This window comes from Gavia stellata, chromosome 29 (assembly GCF_030936135.1).
Source record: "Gavia stellata isolate bGavSte3 chromosome 29, bGavSte3.hap2, whole genome shotgun sequence".
Lineage (NCBI taxonomy): Eukaryota > Metazoa > Chordata > Aves > Gaviiformes > Gaviidae > Gavia > Gavia stellata.
In genome coordinates, this window is record NC_082622.1 from 3,250,982 (window position 1) to 3,272,034 (window position 21,053).

General features: G+C 59.1%; 2 protein-coding genes across 2 annotated transcripts; one reads left to right on the forward strand and one right to left on the reverse strand.

Annotated features, from left to right (window-relative positions):
- Positions 1-694: 694 nt before the first annotated feature.
- Positions 695-14,154, forward strand: LOC132319600 (bone morphogenetic protein 8B-like; the record flags this gene model as incomplete). Its single annotated transcript, XM_059830651.1, is given in 8 exon segments — positions 695-1,033; positions 1,035-1,092; positions 9,299-9,491; positions 10,191-10,339; positions 11,112-11,306; positions 11,985-12,064; positions 12,442-12,552; positions 13,973-14,154. Coding segments are annotated over 8 exon segments (1,275 nt in total), but the record flags the coding sequence as incomplete, so codon positions are not given.
- A 2,524-nt stretch (positions 14,155-16,678) lies between these two features.
- PPIE (peptidylprolyl isomerase E) lies at positions 16,679-20,458 on the reverse strand. Its single transcript, XM_059830687.1, has 10 exons — positions 20,428-20,458; positions 20,256-20,354; positions 19,797-19,840; positions 19,137-19,163; positions 18,859-18,940; positions 18,148-18,248; positions 17,898-18,021; positions 17,629-17,814; positions 16,880-17,022; positions 16,679-16,786 (listed from the first exon to the last, which is right to left on the reverse strand). The coding sequence occupies exons 1-10, from the start codon at positions 20,456-20,458 to the stop codon at positions 16,718-16,720; spliced, it is 906 nt and encodes a 301-aa protein (XP_059686670.1). The 3' UTR covers positions 16,679-16,717.
- Between the last annotated feature and the right edge of the window lie 595 nt (positions 20,459-21,053).

The window sequence follows — 21,053 nt, forward strand, 5'->3', positions numbered from 1 at the left end:
GCCCCCGAGGGTGAGCATCCCTCGGGATGGGCGCCCATGGCTTTGGGTGTTTGGGGGTGTGGGTGCTCCCGAGGGTGATCATCCCTTGCAATGGGTGCCCATGAGTTTGGGTGCCCCTGAGGGTGAGCATCCCTCAGGATGGGTGCCCATGGCTTTGGGTGTTCGGGGGTTTGGGTGCCCCCGAGGGTGAGCATCCCTCGGGATGGGTGCCCATGGCTTTGGGTGTTCAGGGGTGTGGGTGCCCCCGAGGGTGAGCATCCCTCAGGATGGGTGCCCACGGCTTTGGGTGTTCGGGGGTGTGGGTGCCCCCGAGGGTGAGCATCCCTCGGGATGGGTGCCCATGGCTTTGGGTGTTCGGGGCTGTGGGTGCCCCCCGAGGGTGCTCATCCCTCGGGATGCCTGCCCACCGCTTCCCGTCCCCAGCGGTCCACCCCGTTCCCCGGGGCCGCCGGGCGGGGAGGGCCGGGGCGTCCCGGAGCCGCGGCCGGGGCGGCGCCGCCGGCGGGACCGTCCCTTTCCCTCGCCCCGCCGGGGCGGGCCGGGGCCGGGGCCGTGCCCGTGCCCGTGCCCGGGGCCGCACCGCACCGCACCGCACCGCACCGCACCGGGCGGGCGGCGGGCGGGGCGGCGGGGGGGGGGGGGCCCGGGCGGCGGCGGTGCCATGGGGCCGGGGCGCGGGGCGGCGGCGGGCCGGGGTCCGCTGGGGGCCCTGGCGCTGCTCTGGGCGGCGGCGGTGCTGTGCCAGTTGGGCAGCGGCAGCGTCCTCCGCCGCCGCCTCCACGCCGCCGGTTTCCTGCAGCGGCGGCTGAGCGGCGGCGAGCGGCGCGACGTGCAGCGGGAGATCCTGGCCGTGCTGGGGCTGCCCGGCCGGCCCCGGCCGCGGACCCCCGCCGCCGCCCGCGCCCCCGCCGCCGCCGCGCCGCTCTTCATGCTCGACCTCTACCACGCGGTGGCCGGCGAGGAGGAGGCGGAGGAGGAGGAGGAGGAGGCGGCGGTGTCGCGGCCGGTGCTCACCGGGCTCAGCACCCAGAGCCCCCCCGCCCGGCAGCGTCGTCAGCCGCGCCGACACCGTCGTCAGCCTCGTCAACATGGGTGAGCGCGGCACCGGGGCGCGCGGGGGGCACCGGCGGGACCGGGGCGCACCGGGAGGAGCGGAGCGTGCGGGAGCACCGGGGGGACCGGGGCGTACGGGCAGGAGCGGAGCGTGCGGGGGCACCGGGGGGACCGGGGCGCACCGGGAGGAGCGGAGCGTGCGGGGGCACCGGCGGGGCCGGAGCGTGCGGGGGCACCGGGGGGACCGGGGCGCACCGGGAGGAGCGGAGCGTGCAGGAGCACCGGCGGGACCGGAGCGTGTGGGGGCACCGGCGGGACCGGAGCGTGTGGGGGCACAGGGGGGACCGGGGCACACCGGGAGGACCGGAGCGTGCAGGAGCACCGGCGGGACCGGAGCGTGTGGGGGCACAGGGGGGACCGGGGCACACCGGGAGGACCGGAGCGTGCAGGAGCACCGGCGGGACCGGAGCGTGTGGGGGCACAGGGGGGACCGGAGCGTGCGGGGGCATCGGCGGGGCCGGAGCCTGCGGGGGCACCGGGGGGACCGGGGCGTGCGGGCAGGATCTAAGCGGCTTTGGCAGGAGCGGGGAGACAGTGGGGACCGGCGCAGACCGGGGCGCGCCGGAGGGACCGGAGCCTGCGGAGGGACCGGGGTGCACGGGCAGGATCCAGGCGGCTTGGGCAGGACCGGAGGGACCGGGGTGCGCGGTGGGACCGGGGGGGACCGGAGCAGACAGGGCGCGCGGACAGGAGCGGAGCCTGCGGGGGCACCGGGGGCACCGGGGCGGAGGCGGCGGCGGAGCCCCGCACAGCGCAGCGCATCTCCCCGGGGCGCTCGGGGTCGCCGCCCGCAGCGGGCCGGGGGGCAGCGGGGGCAGCGGGGAGCAGCGCACGGCGGGACGGGGCGCACGGGGCTGCGGCCGCCGCACTGCCGGGGCTGGGCACGGTACCGAGCCCCGCCGCCAGCCCAGCCCGGGCCTGCCCCGGCCCAAACCCCGCGGAGCAAACCTCGTCCCTGCCCCAGCCCTTGGCTGCAGGCAGGGAACCATCGCTGGCGTACCGACGGCTCCGAGCATCCCCCGGTCCCGGGGCGCTTCTCAGGTGTCCCTGCTCAGAAAAGCCTCTTGTGCACAGAGCTGAGCTTAATAACCACAGGAGAGCGGCCCGTGAGGGGCTCGGTGGCCGTGGGGCTGCACCCTGGGTGCTGGGAGAGAGCCGCCGCGGTCCCTGGCAGGCTGCGCAGGGCCTCGGCACGAAACCCAGCTCCGCTTAAAAAAGTGGAGATGGAGAAGGGGAAGGTCATGCAGCGAGGGTGGGCTGAGGGCCGGCGGGCTGGGACCAAGCTGGGTCAACTCGGTGAGCTTGGCCCCAAGTTGCAATGACCTGGGCTGCTTGCTCCGAACACTATCGCCATCGTAACGCAGCGGAGGGAGGCTGGGAACCACCGCGGGCTGAGGCAGGCTCGTCCTGCTCCAGGGAGCCGCGTCGCCCACACCTGCACTCCCCATTTCGGTGGGCACACGTGAACTGGTTGCGGAGCGAGTGGGGCACGCGGGCAGGCCAGCAGCTCTCCGTGCCAGCAGCAGGGTGGACCCAATTACCCGCGGTGGGACACTGAATCACGGTTCAAAATAAAATCCTCAAGGTTGCTAATTATTGCTGGAATCCCATCCAGCTGGTTACTGAGCAATGCCGGGGCTCCAGCCACCGTCCTATTTCCAGGCGGTTGCGTGAGCGGCAGCGAAAGCAGAGCTATTTCCAGCCAGCATCAACAGGGCCATGAGCACTCCGGTGCGAGGGGTGCCCCCCACAAGGGCAGGCACTTGGGTGGCCTGAACCCAGCGGGATGCGCAGACTGGGCATTCGGATACGCAGCCTTTCCCTGCCTCTGCTCATCATTGCTTCAAGGGGTGTTCGGGTGTCCCCATCCAGACCAAGCACAAGGTTTTGGGGAGCACCTGTGCAAAGGCGAGGGGATGAGGTGTGGGGCAGGGGGTGGTAGTAGGCATGGAGCAGCATCCTGGCCCACGAGCCGCAGACGTGGCTGGTGTCCTGGGCTCGGGGATGCCTCCCCAGAGCAAGGCTGGATTCGGCTGCTGCACGGTGGTGTGCCGAAGGGAGTGCAATGGGAAGGTGCCACACCATGGCACCACCGAGGACCGGCCAGGGCCCCTTTGCTCCCCTGCACCCCTCCAGGCCCCGCACGGGGTCCCCCACAGCCAGTGCTCGGAGCATGGGGAGAAACCCTCCCTGGAGAGCCCAGGCAGGGAGGGGACCCGCGCCCTGGGGAGGAGGTATGGGTGAGGGAGGGCCCTGGAGGTGTCTCCCAAGTTGTCTCCGTGCAATTCTTACATCCCCCCTACCACGGGTGGATGTAAAGAGACGAGGGAGCTCCCTGGGACAGCCCCTGCTGCGCCAGGCCCTGCTCAGGGGTGCCCATGGGTGCAGGCACCCAGCACCCATCTCCTCTCTAGAGCCCTTGGGGCTGTGGGGGCTCAGCGTCCCCGGGGAAGCTGAGACCGAGGGAGGCAGATACTGGGGCACCAAATCCCAGCTCCCCTCAGCACTCCAGACAACAGCCAAGCACCAAAAAATGCTTTAAAATGGCCAGGTTTGGAGACAACCAGGGTGGGCTGTTCAGCGGGGCTGGGGAGCCGCCCGGGAGGCGTCGGTGCAGGCGCAGGGGTGCTGGCGCCGCTCCCCTTCCCGGTGCTCCTGGAGCAGCCAGGAAGAATTGGGGAACACAGTTCCAGCCTTCAATTTGAATGGCTTTGATTTCTGCGGCTTCGTCAGCCCCTTCATGTTAATTAAATAAATGTTTGTGGGAGAAGGCTAGCTTTCATTTGCATGCTTAATTTGCTGCACAATTACCCTGATGGGACATGCAAATGGGGTAAGTCGGTGCCCCATTGGGCACTTGGACCTCTTTGCTCCCAGCCACCCTGAGGAGCCCTGTGTGAGCCGGGCCGGAGCGCGGCTCCCAACGGCACACCTTTTTCCTGGGAAGGGGAAATGACAAACCTCCCCGGCGCACAAACACGTCGCGGTTTGGGCGGGCAGAGCGCCCTGCCTGCCTGCTGGCCCGGGCAGGTGGCGGGGCCGGGGGCAGCGAGGGCCCCCCCAGGCACTGGGCGGCCACCGAGCACCCTCGGTTGGGTTTGGTGATGATGGATCCACCCGTCCCGTCCTGCTCACTGCCTCTCGGCGTGAAGATAAAATGCTTCATATAAGCCCGACCCGTGCTATTTCTGTGCGCTAACTGAAGGAGTCAGGTGGGTTGTATTTTTAAGCCTGGGGTAAGGACGGGCTTTGTGATTTCTTCTCGGCCGGGGCTGAGCCACCAACCGTGAGTCACGGTTACGCGCAGGGTATAATCACGGAGCAGAGAGGTTTGTAACGGGAAGGCGAGGAGGAGGCTTGCAGTGCTGCAGTCTGCCCGAGCCCCCCACGACCGCACCGTCGGCACCGTGACACACGTGTCCTCCCTTTCCCTCCCCGGCGTCCACCACCACCCCGGGATGTGGCCGGACTCCCCCCGCGGCCAGTTCGCATGAATCTTATGAGTCTGAAATGAAGTCTGATGAGGAGCGGCTGAGGGAGCTGGGGTTGTTCAGTCTGGAGAAGAGGAGGCTGAGGGGAGACCTCATCGCTCTCTACAACTACCTGAAAGGGGGTTGTGGTGAGGTGGGTGTTGGTCTCTTCTCCCAAGTGACAAGTGATAGGACAAGAGGAGATATAGCCTCAAGTTGTGCCAGGGGAGGTTCAGGCTGGATATTAGGAAAAATGTCTTTCCTGAGAGAGTGGTGAAGCATTGGAAGAGGCTGCCCAGGGAGGGGAGTCATCATCACTGGAGGTGTTCAAGGAAGGTGTGGACGTGGCACTGCGGGACATGGTTTAATGGGCATGGTGGGGTGTGTTGATGGTTGGACTTGATGATCTTACAGGTCTTTTCCAACCTTAGTGATTCTCTGATTCTGTGAATCACAGAATGGTTTGGGTTGGAAGGGACCTTAAAGACCATCGAGTTCCAACCTCCCTGCTATGGGTAGGGACACCTTCCACTAGACCAGGTTGCTCAAAGCCCCGTCCAACCTGGCCTTGAACACTTCCAGGGTTGGGGCATCCACAGCTTCTCTGGACCTGTTCCAGTGCCTCACCACCCTCCTGGTGAAGAATTTCTTCCTTAGATCTGATCTAAATCTACCCTCCTTCAGTATGAAGACATTACCCCTCGTCCTACCACTACACATCCTTGTAAAAAGCCCAGTGCGGCGGCTCTGCCCGTGGCCAGACATCTTTCTGGCAAACCCTGACTTCACCGGGTTTGCTTCTTGGGGAGCGCTGGGGGAGGAAGGCAGGGCACCTTTGCAAAAATAGCTGCAGTGCCCCGGGCGCTGCAAGGAGCCATTAGCGTGGGGTGGGAGCTCACAGCAACCTCTTTAATTCAGCCAGGGAGTTGGGGTGTGCTGCTCCACTCCCCGCACTGGCAGAGCATCGCCCGCTGCCAGCCTCGGTGCCCAGGCGGGCGCTCGCCTTCGCCCCCACGCAGTTAGCACCGAAACCTGACTGCTGTCAGCAGCAGGGTCAGGATTTTCCTACTCCCGACTTCATTTCGCAGCTGTTTGTGCCTTTTCCTCCGGGCATCCGCGACGGCTCGGCCAGAAAACCGGGTGCAGCCAAGGGACGCACGGAAGCATTTTCCGGCAGTGGGGGACGAGCCCCTGCAGAGGTGTCGGTGCTCCGTACGCAGCGGCCGTGCGTGTTTTAAATGGGAAAAGCTTTGTAAAGCAAATCCCCTGGGGTCCACCTGCAACCCCGTGCTCTTGGCCGGCTGTTTGTAGGGCTGGGGGAGCCGGGGGGGATGCAAGCGGGGGCCAAGGCTGCCTCACAGCCACATGCAGCCAGGCTGGGGGTGCCCGGTGCTGAGCCCCGTGTCCTGCGGCTCCCGATGTTCATCTCGAGAGGACAGAGGAAGCACTCATGAGATGAAGCAGGAGCCCGGCAGAGGCTCTGCTGCGTTTTGCAGCCCTTGGGATAACTCTTGAATCTCTCCCCGCTGCGGAAAACCTCCGGAGCTTATTTTTTCCTGCTTGCAAGTGAAGGATAGTATCTTCCTTGCATCTCCTTTAAACCTATTTTAGGATTCAGAGCACTTGATGTGGTTGAATATCCTGGCATTTCCTTTTAATTTAGTGTCTGAAATGATCATGGGGACCATTGGGAGCAGCCAGGACCAGTAATTACGACTGATGCGCAGTTTATAGAAACAGAGAAAGTTTACAATGAAAAAGTGCAGCTAAAAATAACCTGGGGAGCAGGACGAAGGGCAGGCGGCCCCGTCGCCCCATCTCCGGGGAGAGAGCGGGACCACGCAGGGGTTGGGAGACAGCGGGGCTCAGCCCGGCCGGAGCTGGGCATCCCCTGCCAGGGCTTGCATGGCCCCACGGCCATTTATATATGTATATAGTAATTTTTTTTGTATTTTTTTTGGGGGTGGTGGGAGCACACGGCATAGTTGTGGCATTCAGCTTCAGGGAAAGATGCAGCAGCTCTTAGGGGCGAGACGGTAAATGCCAAAGGAGGGGGCAAGGAGAGCAAAGAGCTTGGGTTGGGTTTTTTTAGTGCGTCTCATCCGCAATCCGGATAATCCACCCACAGATAATTGAGGGTTGGCGGTGCGGCTGAGTCAACCCGCCTCGAATCAATAGCAGGTTCCCAGGCGCGACGGGCTCCCGGCCGGCCCCATCGCCTGCACACCCCCCAGCACCAGCAGCATTTTAGCACCCACTTTTCTGCCTGGGCAAAGGGTGCTGGGTGCTTTCGGGATGCGACACGCTCTCCCCAGCTGCAGAGTCATAATTTTGCAGCCATTTACAATTTTGCCAGAAAACACGGCGATACTAAACCTCTTCCAACCTGCTGATCACCCACCCGGGCTGCTGTTTGCTAAACGCCGTGCAGCCGGTTCCATCCCCATCGCTCTCCTCTGCCGCGCTAACCCCGTGTCGGCACAGGAGGGGATGCTTCGCCCTTGGTCCAAGGGGATTCCCTCTTCTGCTCCACAAAATGAGGGAGAAAGCAGGGATTCCTCCTAGTCTCTCACCCCAAATACTAGGCAGCTTGCTATTAAGGCCAGCTCATTTGGTTCGTCAAGGTGCACAGCTAATTGCCGGCTCCTTTAGCATTTCTCATCCCTGGCCAGGACATCCCTGGGCTTCCCTCCCTGCCAGCTCACCCCCCCTCTGCCTTCGGACCCGGTCTCCTCCATCACCTCTGCAGCATATGGATGCAAAGATTTCATAGTAAACTGCTTCTTTAGCCAAGGTTTTCACCCTTCTCCGGGGCGGGGGGGACACGAAAATCACCCCGGGGGCTTTTTCTGTGTTGCGTTGACCTCCTTGGCTCTGCCAGAAATCTCCCCCCGCCCTTCCCGGGATCCACCTGAGCGGTACCGCAGCATCGCTTTGCCGAAGACACTCGGCCCATGAAGGTCGTGGTGGTTTCTGAGCCGGTATTTAGTCTGGTTGGGTCTCGCCTGATGCCAGGGAGCAAAGGGGTGACCCAAGTGACCCATGAAATAAATACCCGGGTGACCGAAAATACCCGAGGGGACACGGCTCTGTACCTGGGTGTCCCTTGGACCGACCACAGGACCTCCCGCTGGGAGTTTATCAGTGAAAACAATAAAGGAGGGGATTCCTCTGGTTGTGTTTTGGGGGGATTTAAGGATTTTGCAAAAGCCACGAGGCATCAGCGGCCTCAGCAGCATCTTTAACGGCTCAGGAGCGTGAAACCATCAGCGACGGGTCAGTGGAAGAAATGGAAAAGCAGAAAAGGGCCGGGGAGCCCCTGCGGGGCTGCAGCGGGGTCGGGGGGGGCCATTGTCACCCCTTGAGGGGGTGCACGGGCCGGATCCAGCTCCCCGCAGCATCCTCCCGCCCGCAGCTGGCCGCCGGCCGGCAGCCTCCGGAAACGCTCTCCGCATCCGCCCCGGCCCGCCTGGCCCCGGGCTTTTTTTATAACATAACTTGTGGTGAGCCCAGTAGCTGGAGGGAATGTGGGTTTGGGTTTGTTTTTTTTTTTTTAAAAAAGGGGGAAAAAAAAAAACAGAAGAAAAAAATAATCCATGGATGCATAATTAAAATCTCAGTGTTCAGGTTGGGGAGTGCACCACGCTGCTCCCCCCCCCGCATAAACACGGACAGCAACTTTATGGTGTATTAAATTTGGAGTGGTTTTTCCCCCTGGAATCGGTTAAAAATGGCGTTTAAAACATGTATATTTATTTATTTAATTATTTGTTTGTTTTCTTTTTAAAAGTAAGCGCCAGGTCAGTTTTGTTACCTTGCTTTTGTGCCTGAAGCAGGAGACGCTTTAATCACTTTAATTATATTCAGTCATGGCAGCCTGGTATATTTTTAAAAAGAGCAATTTTCTTCAAATAATTACATATTAGAGAAATTCTGTGGGGCTGCATTACCGTAAAGAAAGACGGCAGGTTTTTTTCTTTATGGACTTAATAAAAAAAAAAACAAACAGATTTTTCCTTTCCCAACATGCACTAGATTTCTGCAGAAAGTAGGTATTTTCAGTAAGAAGTGAGGTTTTATTTTTGCAGAGTGATGATGTGACAATCCCCCCCCCCTTGCATAGGTTGCAAACCTTTACATTTCAGCAGCCCAAAGCCCGCAGGGGAGCGGGGACCTGTGACGCCCGGCGATGGCCCCGGTGTGTCCAGATTGTGTCCCCCAAGCACCTCCTGCAAGAAAAGCTTGCAAAACCCCCAATTCCTGCTCCCGACGGTCCCGCCGACCCCCAAAACTCGGGTTTTCGGGGGTTTTTCACCCTTTGGAGGAGCGCAAAGGGCTGCAGCCCCTAAAGCCCAGTGCGAGGGGCAGCTTCTCCGTGCGCCCGCCATAGGCAAGACTTGGTGCTTTTTATTTTAATTTTTTTTTTAATTAATGATGAAGAAAGAGGGCTGGGAGGGTGGTGGGTTTACAGCAAAATAAAGTTGGGGATTGCATCAAGATTAAAACTCGTGGGAGAGGAGAGATGGGAATTTGCAGCAGCAGCCGAGCGCTCAGCGGGGTGAGGAGCCCGGATCCAGCGGGATTTGTCCCCAAATCGGGGGTGGATGGGGTCGGTGGGACTCGGCGGGGGGCTGCAGGCTCCGATCAGCCCATCAGGGTGGCCAGCGGCACGGTGAGGGCCCGGCACAGCCCTCCCTGACCCCTTTGCTCCGCAGTCGAGCAGGACCGGGACATCTTCTCCCCGAAGCCATACTGGAAGGAGTTCAGATTCGACCTGACGCAGGTGCCCACGGGCGAGTCGGTGACGGCCGCCGAGTTTCGCATCTACAAGGCACGGGGGATCAGCCGCCATGCCAACAACACCCTCCACGTCAGCATCTACGAGATCGCCGCCGAGCACTCCAACAGGTGACGGGGTGCCTCAAGTTGCACCAGGGGAGGTTTAGGCTGGATATTAGGAACAATGTCTTTCCGGAGAGAGTGGTAAAGCACTGGAAGAGGCTGCCCAGGGAGGTGGTGGAGTCACCATCACTGGAGGTGTTCAAGGAACGTGTGGACGTGGCACTGCGGGACATGGTTTAGTGGGCATGGTGGGGTTGGGGTGATGGTTGGACTTGATGATCTTACAGGTCTTTGCCAACCTTAGTGATTCTGTGATTCTGTGACGGGGATGAGGATAAGGATGGAGGCAGGGATGGGGATGAGGACGGAGATGGGGATGGAGACACAGATGGGGATGGAGCCAGGGATGGGGATGAAGATGGGGCTGGTGAGCACCAACCCTGGCACTTTCCCTTCTCACGACCATGCAAATGCCGAGGGAAGCAGCACGGTCCTGGCCGGCTGTTCCCACGCTTTCCCACCGGGCAATGCCACACCCCGGCTTTTCGGCCAGGGCTGGGAGGATGCTTTTCCCAGGGCAGCTGCCAGGGTGCCACCGTCATGTGCGGCACAGCCGGAGGCGCTGGGAGCCTCCGCCCTGACCCTGCTGCACCAGGACCTGTATGGACACAGGCACCAAGGACTCATTTCCGTGAATTATCGCTGGTGCTACTGCCCTTTGGGTGCTATTACTCACTGCTCGTGTTTTTTTCCCCATTTCCACAGGGAGTCTGACCTGTTTCTGCTGGATGTCCAGGACCTGCATGCTGGCACCGAGGGCTGGCTGGTATTTGACGTCACAGCTGCCAGCAACCACTGGTTAGTGGATCGGAAATACAACCTGGGGCTGCGACTCTACGTGGAGACAGATGATGGTAAGCCTGCCTAACCTCCCTGCAGCATCTGGGGCCAAATCCCCAGGAACTGGAGTCCTCTTATCCCCTCTTGGTGCCACGGAGGGTGGCGGGGGGGTCGTCTCGCTGCAATTTTAACTTTCCAGCTGCGATGGAGAACAGCGGTCGCCAGAATGGCAGCGCTGGGGTTGCAGGCAAGCCCTGATGATGAAGCCTCCCAAAGGCATTCATGCTAATGGGGTTCCTGGTGTGGGCTGTAATAACCCCATTAGCACTTAATGAACTCCTTACCTGGAGGGATCCTTGTGTGTGTGCTGGAGGATTAACCCTCTTCTCACCAAGGGGGTTAAATCTGCTCCAACGGTGCCTTTTGCAGGTGCGCAGGTACAGAAAGAGCATCTCCGATCCCACGTAGGCAGCAATCGCAGCCGTTGATGCTCCATCCATCCCCTTCCCTCCCAGCGCACCGAGCTTCCCTCCCCAGTGGCGAAGGGGAAAATCAGTCGCTGGGGTCTCGCTTGGTTTTAATCCTTGAATTGCTCTACGTGCCCATCGCGTGGTGGTGGCCACGCAGGATGAGCCCGTACCGCCTCTGCGAGCTGCCCATCATACACCCACCCGGGGGGGGGGGGCAAGAGCAGAGTGGGAGCCCCAGCTGGGGGGGGTCCAGCCGCTCAGGCTGCCGAAACCACAGCTCTCCACTGCAAATTCCCTTCTGTATTTTTTTCTCGCCTTGCTTTAACTGAATGAGTTCACTCTGAAAGCAAACCAGCGCGTGGTCCCGTCCCTGCAGGGCACAGCGTCGACCCCGGCTCGGCGGGGCTGCTGGGGCGCCGGGGGCCCCGTTCCAAGCAGCCCTTCATGGTGACGTTTTTCCGGGCGAGCCCCAGCCCCGCGCGCGTTACGCGGGCGGCCAAGCCCCCGAGGAGACGGCAGCCCAAGAAGACGAACGACCTCCCGCATCCAAACAAGCTGCCGGGAATTTTTGGTAAGACCCTGTGGGGCAAGAAGCGGTCCCTAGCAAAAAAAAAAAAAGGGCTCTGCTGTTGCCACGATCAAGGGACCTTTTATCAGTACCCCGTCTTGCAAGGAATCCCAATTTTGGCCCAGGAATGCAGCCCGGGGGAGCAGAGCGAAGAGCTCTGGGGTTTTAGGATAGGGGTTGTTTGCAGTTCGGGAGGTGCAGTGGGTCTGGGGCGGGTGCCCTCAAGGCAACGGTGTTCCGTGGGGTTTTCGGGAGACCTGAATATTGGACTTTTTGCCTCATTGCCCCCGGTTTTGAAGCCACCCTGCGAGGACATCACCCCTGGAGGGTGTCACGGCCCTGGGAGGGTGTCACGGCCCCGGGAAGCCGCTCAGGCAGGAGGGGAGCGAGAAGCCCCAGCTCTCCTGAGCTCATTTAGCTTGGGAAACCCTTGAAGCCAGCTCCGCCGTGAGCAGAGCTGGGATTTAGCCCTTCCCAGGCTGAATCCCCTTGTCACAACGTTGGAGCAATAAATTTCCGGCTGGTTTGAAGCTTCTTTTTCCTCTTCTTTCATTCTGCTGGACTAACCCCGATCATACGAGGTGTTCGATCCCTCCCTCGAGCAGGGATGGCTGCAGCGGGGGGTGGGATGCGGGATGCTGGCACCATGGGGCTGACGCTGCCTGTCCCCTTCTCCCGCAGACGACGTCCACGCCGCGGACGGGCGGCAGGTCTGCCGGCGCCATGAGCTCTACGTCAGCTTTCAGGACCTCGGCTGGCTGGTACTTGTCTACTGGGAGAAGTAAATGCAAAAAAAACCCCTCATCCCCCTGCCAGGCTCCCTCCCAGCCCAGCTTCTCCTGCCCGTAAAGCCATCCGCAGCCCTGTGAGCAGTGCGGGGCAGCCGGGAGCTGCCGCAGCCCCATCCTGGGAGCTGGGAAGGCAAACGCAAACTGCCACAACCCCAAACCCCATTGGTGACCCCGAACAACTCATGGCTCAGGCCAAGAAATCAAAATAAACCCTTGCTGCTGGCACAGCCGCCCCGGGGAGGAGCCGGCTGGGTTGTTTTTGCAGGTGGGGAATGGATGAAGGGGCGCAGAAGGGGTGAAGCCCACGGTGTAACTGGTGTAAACCCGTTTTTTGGGTGTTTTTGCAGGACTGGGTGATCGCCCCGCAGGGGTACTCAGCCTACTACTGCGAGGGGGAATGCGCCTTCCCCCTGGACTCCTGCATGAACGCCACCAACCATGCCATCCTCCAGTCCCTGGTCAGTGCAACCCGCAATGGCAGCCCTGGGGGGGACGCTGGGGGTCCTGGGGGACCGGTCGGAGCCCGGCGGGTCCCAGTGGAGAGCTGGGTTTGGGGCTGAGCGTGCCTGGGTTTGAGCGTGTTTAGGGTCAGAGGGTGCAGTTTAGCTGCAGCTCCCAATAAGGAGTCGGTGTGTGCGTGCACATCTGGATGGGTGCGTGCACATCTGGATGGGTGCTCCCCTGTCAGCTGGTGGGCAAGGGCATCGTGTCACCCGAGCATCGTCCTCACCAGCCATGCGTGAGGGTTTCAGCTGAGGTCCCACGAAGCACCGCGGTGGCTCAGCGCCCAAGCGCTGGGCTCAGCATATTCTAAGCAGGAAGGCTTTAATGCCCCGTTTTTCCCAAACCCACCCCACATCCCAGCCGGTGCTTTAATTTCTGGAATTTCCTGCCCTGTGAGTGTTTGATTGCCCAATGGCAGAGTCACACGGGCTCCGGTGTTCACGGTTAATTACAGGGAACACGGAGTCCTCGGCTGAGCCTTTGAAGGTGTTGCCTGGCGGGGTTTAATTTTTGCATTCACAAAGCTGCCAGAAGCCCCGTCCGGGGCTGGGCATGATCCTGGCAGCGGCAGGGAGGGGTCCCCTTCCCCCCTACGCCCACCCATCACCCCTAAACCCAACGCTTTTCCCGAAACGGAGCCGTTTGGGCAGGATGTGAATCACCTGGCGCCCAGATCCAGCCCTTCTGGGAAGCGCCGGGGCAAACACAGCCGGGGAGCCGTGCCAGCCCCGGCCGGTGCTGCAAATAGCAGGGTTTGACAGCAAAAACACCGGACTTCCGAACTGGGAGAGCTTGGCTGCCCTTGCAATAAATTAATCGCACATGTCGGGTAAAGCCAGCGAGGGCTGCGTGCGTCCGGCAGCCCATGAACCTCCCACCTTATGCTGTACAACAAATTACTGGGATAACGTGTGTCTTGAGCAGGGGATGAATGAGCCGAAGGAGAGCCGTGTTCAGAAAGGTGTTGTGTACTTAAGATTTTAGTGCAATATGTTAAATTTGGGGCAGCGCTGAGCCCTGAAGGAAAATCTCAATTGCAACAGCATCCAGCATCCCCTGCCCACGCAGGGCTGAGACCCGCGCTGCCCTTGATTTTTTTATATTTTTTTTTAGCCATTTGCCTATTTACAGTGAGAGAAGGGCCCAGAAATCCCAAATTAATGAAGGGGCTGCCCAGCCCACACGGTGCCACGAGCCCCGATCCAATATAAACTGCAGCAAGGACTGCCCGGAGTTTAGAATAAATATTTTTGCAAAAAGCTGGAAATAATCTCCCCATTCACCCAGGTTTTTTGCAGTTAAGAGCCGGTTCAATGCTTTTTCTTCCACCTGGAGCCGTGTTCGCCAGCGCTCACGGGCTCCGTCCATCCCCAGGTCCACCTGATGAAGCCCGAGGCCGTGCCCAAGGCGTGCTGTGCCCCCACGAAGCTCAGTGCCACCTCCGTCCTCTACTACGACAGCAACAACAACGTCATCCTCAAGAAGCACCGCAACATGGTGGTGAAATCCTGCGGCTGCCACTGATTGCCGGGTCCCGTCTCCGTCCCCGACCCCGAAGCTCCCATCCCATCCCTGCCGGAGAAACGGGACACCAGGTTTCTGCTGTGTGTGTGGAAAAGGAGTTTCATGGGCTGTATCATAGGAAAGGCCATTAATAATAGTAACAATGAATAAAAATAAATCCCTCCCCACCCCTTCCTAGAAGTGGATGTAAATAATATAAAACTTCTATTCTCTTACCACACTTAATGAGACACATATATATATATAGGAAAGAGAGGATGTGTGGCTGGTTACGTGTCTGTTTTGTTCGTGGCTGATGTGTTTTCCCCTCGCGCTGCTGGCTCACAGGCTGCCGCCGTCACCGGCAGAGGCAGTTTGGGATGAAGGGTAATTAGGACAAGGGAGGCGGCATGCGAGTTGCTCTGGGATCGAGCTGTTTCTAGCCCTGTATGTCTAACTAACTCACCTCTACCCAGCGCTTTTAATTCCCTTAATGAAAACACCGTCAGCCAATTAAGTAGCTGGCTGACTAACCCGCTCCTGTTTACTTAAAAAGTTCACAAAACTCAGCCAGTTGGAAAAAAATAAATATCCATATTGAGCTACGACACTGTTATAAAATAAACGCCTAGTTGGGAAAGTAAACACCTAGTTTCTCTTGCTGTTTGTTTTTTAATAAATGTCACGGCACAGCAGTGCTCTGTTCAGCAGACGGGATTTCGCAACAAAAAAAATACTCAGGGTTGACTAAAATTGTACCTATTCGCTTGAAAATGAGCCCCGCCAAAGCGTTGCGATGAGAGGCTTAGGTCAGGCTGTGTCTACCCGGCCGGGAGAGCGGCTGCGCTCACCGGTGGATGCTTCCCGTGGGCTCACGACAGGGCTGTGGCCACACCAGGGCTCTTTGCACGATTAAAGTTATTTATTTGCTCTGATTTTAAAAGGAAAGGACCTGGCCTGTTCTTCAGCTTGGGCACTTGGGGAACCTTGCATCACTAAAAAAAAAAAAATGAACCTGGGTTAGCCAAACACAAAGGAAAAAAATCCTAATAAACCCACCAAGAAATCTGCGAGGATGCCGAGCACCAAAATAAGAAAGATCTGCTCCCTGCCGATGCCCGGCTTCCTGAGAAAAGGTCTCACCTCTTTGGAAAGATTTCATCTGCCAACTAATTCGTTACGAAATCCAGCTCAGGATGCGATCGCGGCTCCGCGCGACGTGGCGCCTTCTGTAGACAAAGAGCCCAGGGCTTCCATCGACTCCCCCGTCGAGCGAGGGCTCTCCCTGGTTCAGGTGTTGCTGAAGGTGTCTGCAAGGTCCGTCTTCAAAAATTTGAGATTTAAACAGCAAGAAAGGAGCAAGGAAGGGAAACGCTGGGTTGGTTTGCCTGTTTTTTCAGGTATCACATCTGAGCGCCCGCATCTCACCTTGTCCCAGTTATAGGGGAACACACGACCCCCGAACAGCATGGAAAACCAGCAAGTGAACAAAAGCAGCCCAGTGTTTGTTATGGAAGAGCAACACGCCTGATCTGTGAGCGGCTGGGCTGGTGAAACCGAAAATCCCCCATTGCACAAGCTCTTAAAAACATCCCCTAAACCCCAGCCCCACACACCTGACCCTCGTCTCTGCCCCGGCAGCCCCATCCCTCCTGCCATTGCCTGCACCAGCTCAAACCACACGTCCCTTCCTCCCCGCAAACACATTCCCAGAAGTACCCAGTGCCATAATTTCATAGGAAACTCCCAATCGATCACTTTCCAATGATGCGGTTATCTTCACGGTGCACAGCCAGAGCTACTCGCAGACGGGAACTATAAAGGTACGCAGCTATCCTGCTCTGCAAACCAGAGTTTGGAAATTAAACCCCTTCCTACAGCCTCATCGCTTTTTTTTTTTATTCTATCACCCAAAGCATTTCTTCATTTCCTGGTACTTCTTGTCCAGACCTTGTTCTCCCACCTACACATCCCAGTAAATGCCCTCCCTCTTGGATGGAGATGGAATTGGACCAGGCTGCCTTCCCAGCAGGACGGCTGCCAGCCAGGGACCTGCTTCCCTCTGCTGATGGGAAAGGACACTACAGAGCCAGGGACACGCCAAAACAACCTCCAGGAGATCCTGCTGCGGAAAAAGCATGAGAGATTCGGCTCTGCTCTTGCCCCGGCACAGGTACCTTCCCCTGGAGCCAGGATTTAGGCACCGGATTTGAGAAGGTGAGAGCAAATACAAAAAAAAAAGCATCTTTACTCAAAAGCAAGGACCATCCTCACACAGGGAGAATTTAACAGCCAGGGGTAGGTGCTCAGTATTTTTAAAACTAGTTTTATTTTTACCAAATATAAAGTCTTTCCAGAACACAGCAGTGGAGCTGGCCCTGCCCCGCTCGGGGCAGCACAGGACGGCGCAGGCTGAGAAGCGATTTATCCTTGGGTGGGTCGGACCCCCCCGCAGCGCTGTCCGCAGGCACGTTCACGCCAAGCTTTGCAGAGGAATTTCAAGAGAAGCCGCAGGAGCCGGGCAGTGCCCGGGGGTTTGGGGCTGTTCCACCCCAGCCGGCTCCCCAGCCCCTCCTGGCCAGGCTCACCCCCTCCAGCCCCCTCCAAGAGCCGAGCTCACGGGCACTCCCCACAGTCCGAGATAATCACTTTCTGCTTCGGTTTCCCATCTTTGGTGCCCTGAGCCTTGGAGAAAAGAGCAGCAGGAATTAAAGGCATGAAGTCCGAGGGCAGGAAGCAGGTGGGCTCTGCCCCAACCGCCCTGCTGCCGGCACCTACCTCGATCTGCCGCACCACATCCATGCCCTCCGTCACCTCCCCGAACACCACGTGCTTCCCGTCCAGCCAGTCTGTTTTATCGCAAGTGATGAAGAACTGGGAGCCGTTGGTGTTTGGGCCAGAGTTTGCCATGGATAACAGCCCTGTGGATCAAGAAGTGCAGTGTTATGGCTGGGGAGGGAGGGATGAGCTCCAGCACGTGAGCCACTACTTCAACCCAAACCCATTCCCAGGCCCTGCAAAACGCTGCCAGTTTTAGGAGAGCCCCTGAATATTAAACTCCACGGAAACTAGTGGAAACCGATTATGCCGAGAGAGGAACACCTGCAAGCATGAAAGATGGAAAGGGGTAGAGACTGCTCATCAATTTTCAGTTGCAGTAATAGAAAAGCTGTTTGTATGGAGGTAAACCTGCTTGCTTTTTGCTGCTTCTCATAGTCACACTGCAACTTTCCTCCTTTAAAATCAAACAGGAAAGCAGCTTTGAAACTCTTTCTTCATTACGTAATACTAGAAATTAACAGTACGTGGATGGAGAGCGAACGATGCATTTCCGCTTGCTGAATGCCGCTGATACACGACGGTCTGACCGCGGCAGATTACACCGTGGCAGAAGCATTTGGCCAATGTAGATTATAATTCAGGGCTGCTACTATCAACACGGTCTAGGTCAAAACAGCCCAAGTGTGGCCCCTAGATGATGTTGAGCCTTTTTGCGCTCCAGCCCCTGCCCGGGGAGATAGCTCTACCTGGCCCCGTGTGTTTGAGAATAAAGTTTTCATCATCAAACTTCTTCCCGTAGATGGATTTGCCTCCGGTGCCGTTGTGGTTGGTGAAGTCGCCGGCCTGGCACATGAACTGGGGGATGATGCGGTGGAAACTGCTCCCTTTGAAGCCGAAGCCTTTCTCGTGGGTGCAGAGGCAGCGGAAATTCTCTGTTTGGGGGCAAGGGGGAGAGAAGTGAGAGCTGTGTGGCAGCTGGAAGCCACCAAGCTGGAGAGGCTGACCCTCTCCTCACCTACGGTCATGGGCACCACATCTGAGCGCAGAAGGATCTGCAGCCGCCCCGCAGGTTTGTTTCCGATCTTGATGTCCATGTAAACCTGAGGGTTGGCCCGGGATTTCTTAGCAGGAGGCTCACCCTGGGCAGGTAAAGAAAAAAACAAGTTGAGATGACATTCCTCTGCTCTGCCTCCAGAGACAGCCGGCCCCATGCTCTCAGCCTTCGGGACAACAGGGATACAGATGGCTCTGGTTGTTTTTCTTACCTCCTGCACCTCTGTTTTGGGGGCTTCTGCTCCTGCCTCCTCTGTGTTCTCCTCCAGAGTCTTCCCCGAAAACTTCTTCAGCCAGTCGTCATCCGACCAGACTGTGATGGCAAAAGGAAGGGTCAGAGCACAGGAACCAAAGCAAAGGGCCAACGCATGAGCACACACAGGGCTGCAGTGGTCGGGGCGCAGCACGGCGCTGGCAGCAGATTGCACCCGAGACGTGGGAGCACTCGGCTGGCAGCAGCCTACCCCAAAAGACACGGCGTGTGGGGAAATAAGGGACAAAGTCATCTCTTCTTCCTCCTAGAGATGCCACATGTCACTGGGCAGGGCAAGCTCAGGGCCTGTTCCCTGCGACTACCCCCACGCAGGGCAATTGCTTTTACAGATGTGGCCAGATGTGTGGGTAATTCTGCCTGGCATGTGTGTATGTGCGTGCTTTCCCCTGTCAGAGGGCAGGAAGGCAATTAGACATACAGCCAAGAGTGTTTCCATCCAAGAAATTGGGGAATATTTTTGGTTATTGGGTTATTACGTTATTGGGTTATTACGTTATTGGGTTATTACGATGCTGCTCAGATCCTCGAGATCCCTGCATGGGAGGCAGGGCAGAGATCTCTGCCTCAGGGTCTGGGAAAACTGAAAGGCTGATGCACGAAGCTCGGAACATCCACAGGGATGCTCTCCCCTCCCCCGGCACCAACTCACCAGGCCTGGATGATCCTTCTTTAATTCGCATCGGTTTGGCCAAGTTCACCCGAATTGTCCTGCCGAAGAGCTCGGACTCGTTCTGCAGAGGAAAAAAAGCAGAAAAAAGCCCACCAAAAGGTAAAAAAAGTCACCATGCCCCCCAAATCCCTGCAGAGGTCAGAGGGAAACAGCTTGCTTTCTCTTTGTAGCCCGTGCCACACAGGGCCTCGCTCCGTGCTACTGGGAAGACGACAAAGCCACACGTCTCCACAGGCGCGTGGGAACAGGGTCCGTACCATGTTGTCAATAGCTGCCGCCGCATCCTGCCAAAAAAGCGAAAGAAAATCATTATTATTGCTTCTTCTCTCTCTTCCTTTAAAAACAAGGCTCAGCATATACGTGCCCCAGCATTTAATAACAAAAGATTGCCAAGGGACTGTTTTCCTAAACCTCATCTACCACAGGGCTGTAAAAACTCAGGGATCTTGCAAGAGCTGTATCCGAACACGTATCTGGGGTTCGTCTTCCCACAATCAATCCAGTAAACCCGTTTTATGTACAGTGCTTTATCGCTTACACCAGTATTTGAGAGAGGAGGAGAGATCTTGCGTATGAAGCCCAGGACAGATTGTAAGACGGCAAATACGCGCCAGCCCGTGCTGCCCACGAAGCCAAGAAACCCACCCGCTGCTGCTGAGCTCCGGGGACAGCAGGAGAGCAGCGGCACGGCAGCGGCCGTGCTTCAGCCCAGAGGAAAAATGGGAAAAGCGGGAGCGGGGAAAGGCAGAAGGGCAGCTCCCGCTGCTCGAGAACAATCCCGAGGCTGCGGCGGGTGACCCCTGCCTGCTTCCAGCAAGCGCAACACTGCTGTGCCCAGCGGGATGAGGATGCGGCCCAAAAACACCAGGGGAGGAAGAGGAGGCCCCGAGGGGCTCAAGTATTTGCCTCTTTCTCACCTCTGCCAGCTCGAATTCAATGAAGGCGAATCCCCGGTGCTTTTCTGGAGAGAGAGAAGCAAGCGGTCACGGACAGCGAAGACACGCCGCTCCCACGGCGACGGGGACTCGGCCCCCCCCCCAACCCAGGGCAAACCACCCCCCAACCCGCTCCGCTCCCAGGGGATGCTCCGACGGGAGGCGGCCACCCCCCAACCCAGGGCAAACCACCCCCCAACCCGCTCCGCTCCCAGGGGATGCTCCGACGGGGTCCCGCCCCCCCCCAACCCAGGGAAAACCACCCCCCAACCCGCTCTGCTCCCAGGGGATGCTCCGACGGGGTCCCGGCCCCCCCCCAACCCAGGGCAAACCACCCCGGAGAGCTCCCCCCCCCCCAACCCGCTCCGCTCCCAGGGGATGCTCCGACGGGAGGCGGCCCCCCCCCCCCCCGTAGGGACCAGCCCGCCCCGGGCCACGCACCCGTCTCGTAGTCCAGCGGGATCTGGATGTCGGTGATGTCCCCGAAGGGGATGAAGGCGGCGTGCAGCACCTTCTCGTCCACCTCCTCCGCCAGCCCGCCTGCGGGGCGGACAGCGGTCACCGCCTGCCGAGCCCGGCCCGCGCGGGGGAAGCCCGCGGCCCCGGCACTCACCCACGTACAGCACCCGCTTGGTGGCCGCCATCTTCCCCCAGGCCCGGCCCGCCCCGGAACCGCGCGGCGGCTCCGCCCGCCCTTCCGCGGGGCCGCGCTCCGCCCGGGGCGGCTGCGAGCGGCCCCCCCCGGGTGCACTGGGCACAGGGGAGGGGCGGCGAAGGGGCTGAGCTCCCTGCGCGGAGGGGGCCGTCCACCACAGCGTTTCCGGGGGGCGTCGGGCTTATTTCACTAGAAGGGGGCGGGCACAGGCACAGCCGCACTCGCAAACAGAAAGCTGCTCTCCTGGGACGCTCCATCCACCAGCTCCTACTGTTTTCCAAACAATTCAAGCCTCAGTTCCACTAAGGAGCAGGCGTGTTCACCTCCAAGGTGTTTTGGGGAGCCGCGTTCCTGCCGCGGAAGCACTGTAGTGTTGAGTGCGACCGCTCGCTCCTTCAGAATTACTGCATGCTATATACTTACTTAACACCTTTTATCCCAAAGGATCACCCAAAATAGTTCACAAGCCACGTATGAACCCCACCTCCAAAATGCAGCCACCTTTAGAGGATAAAATAACCAACTGTCCTATAATGACAGAACCCTTAAAGAAAACATCCAGCTGAAAACGTAGAAATACGTGC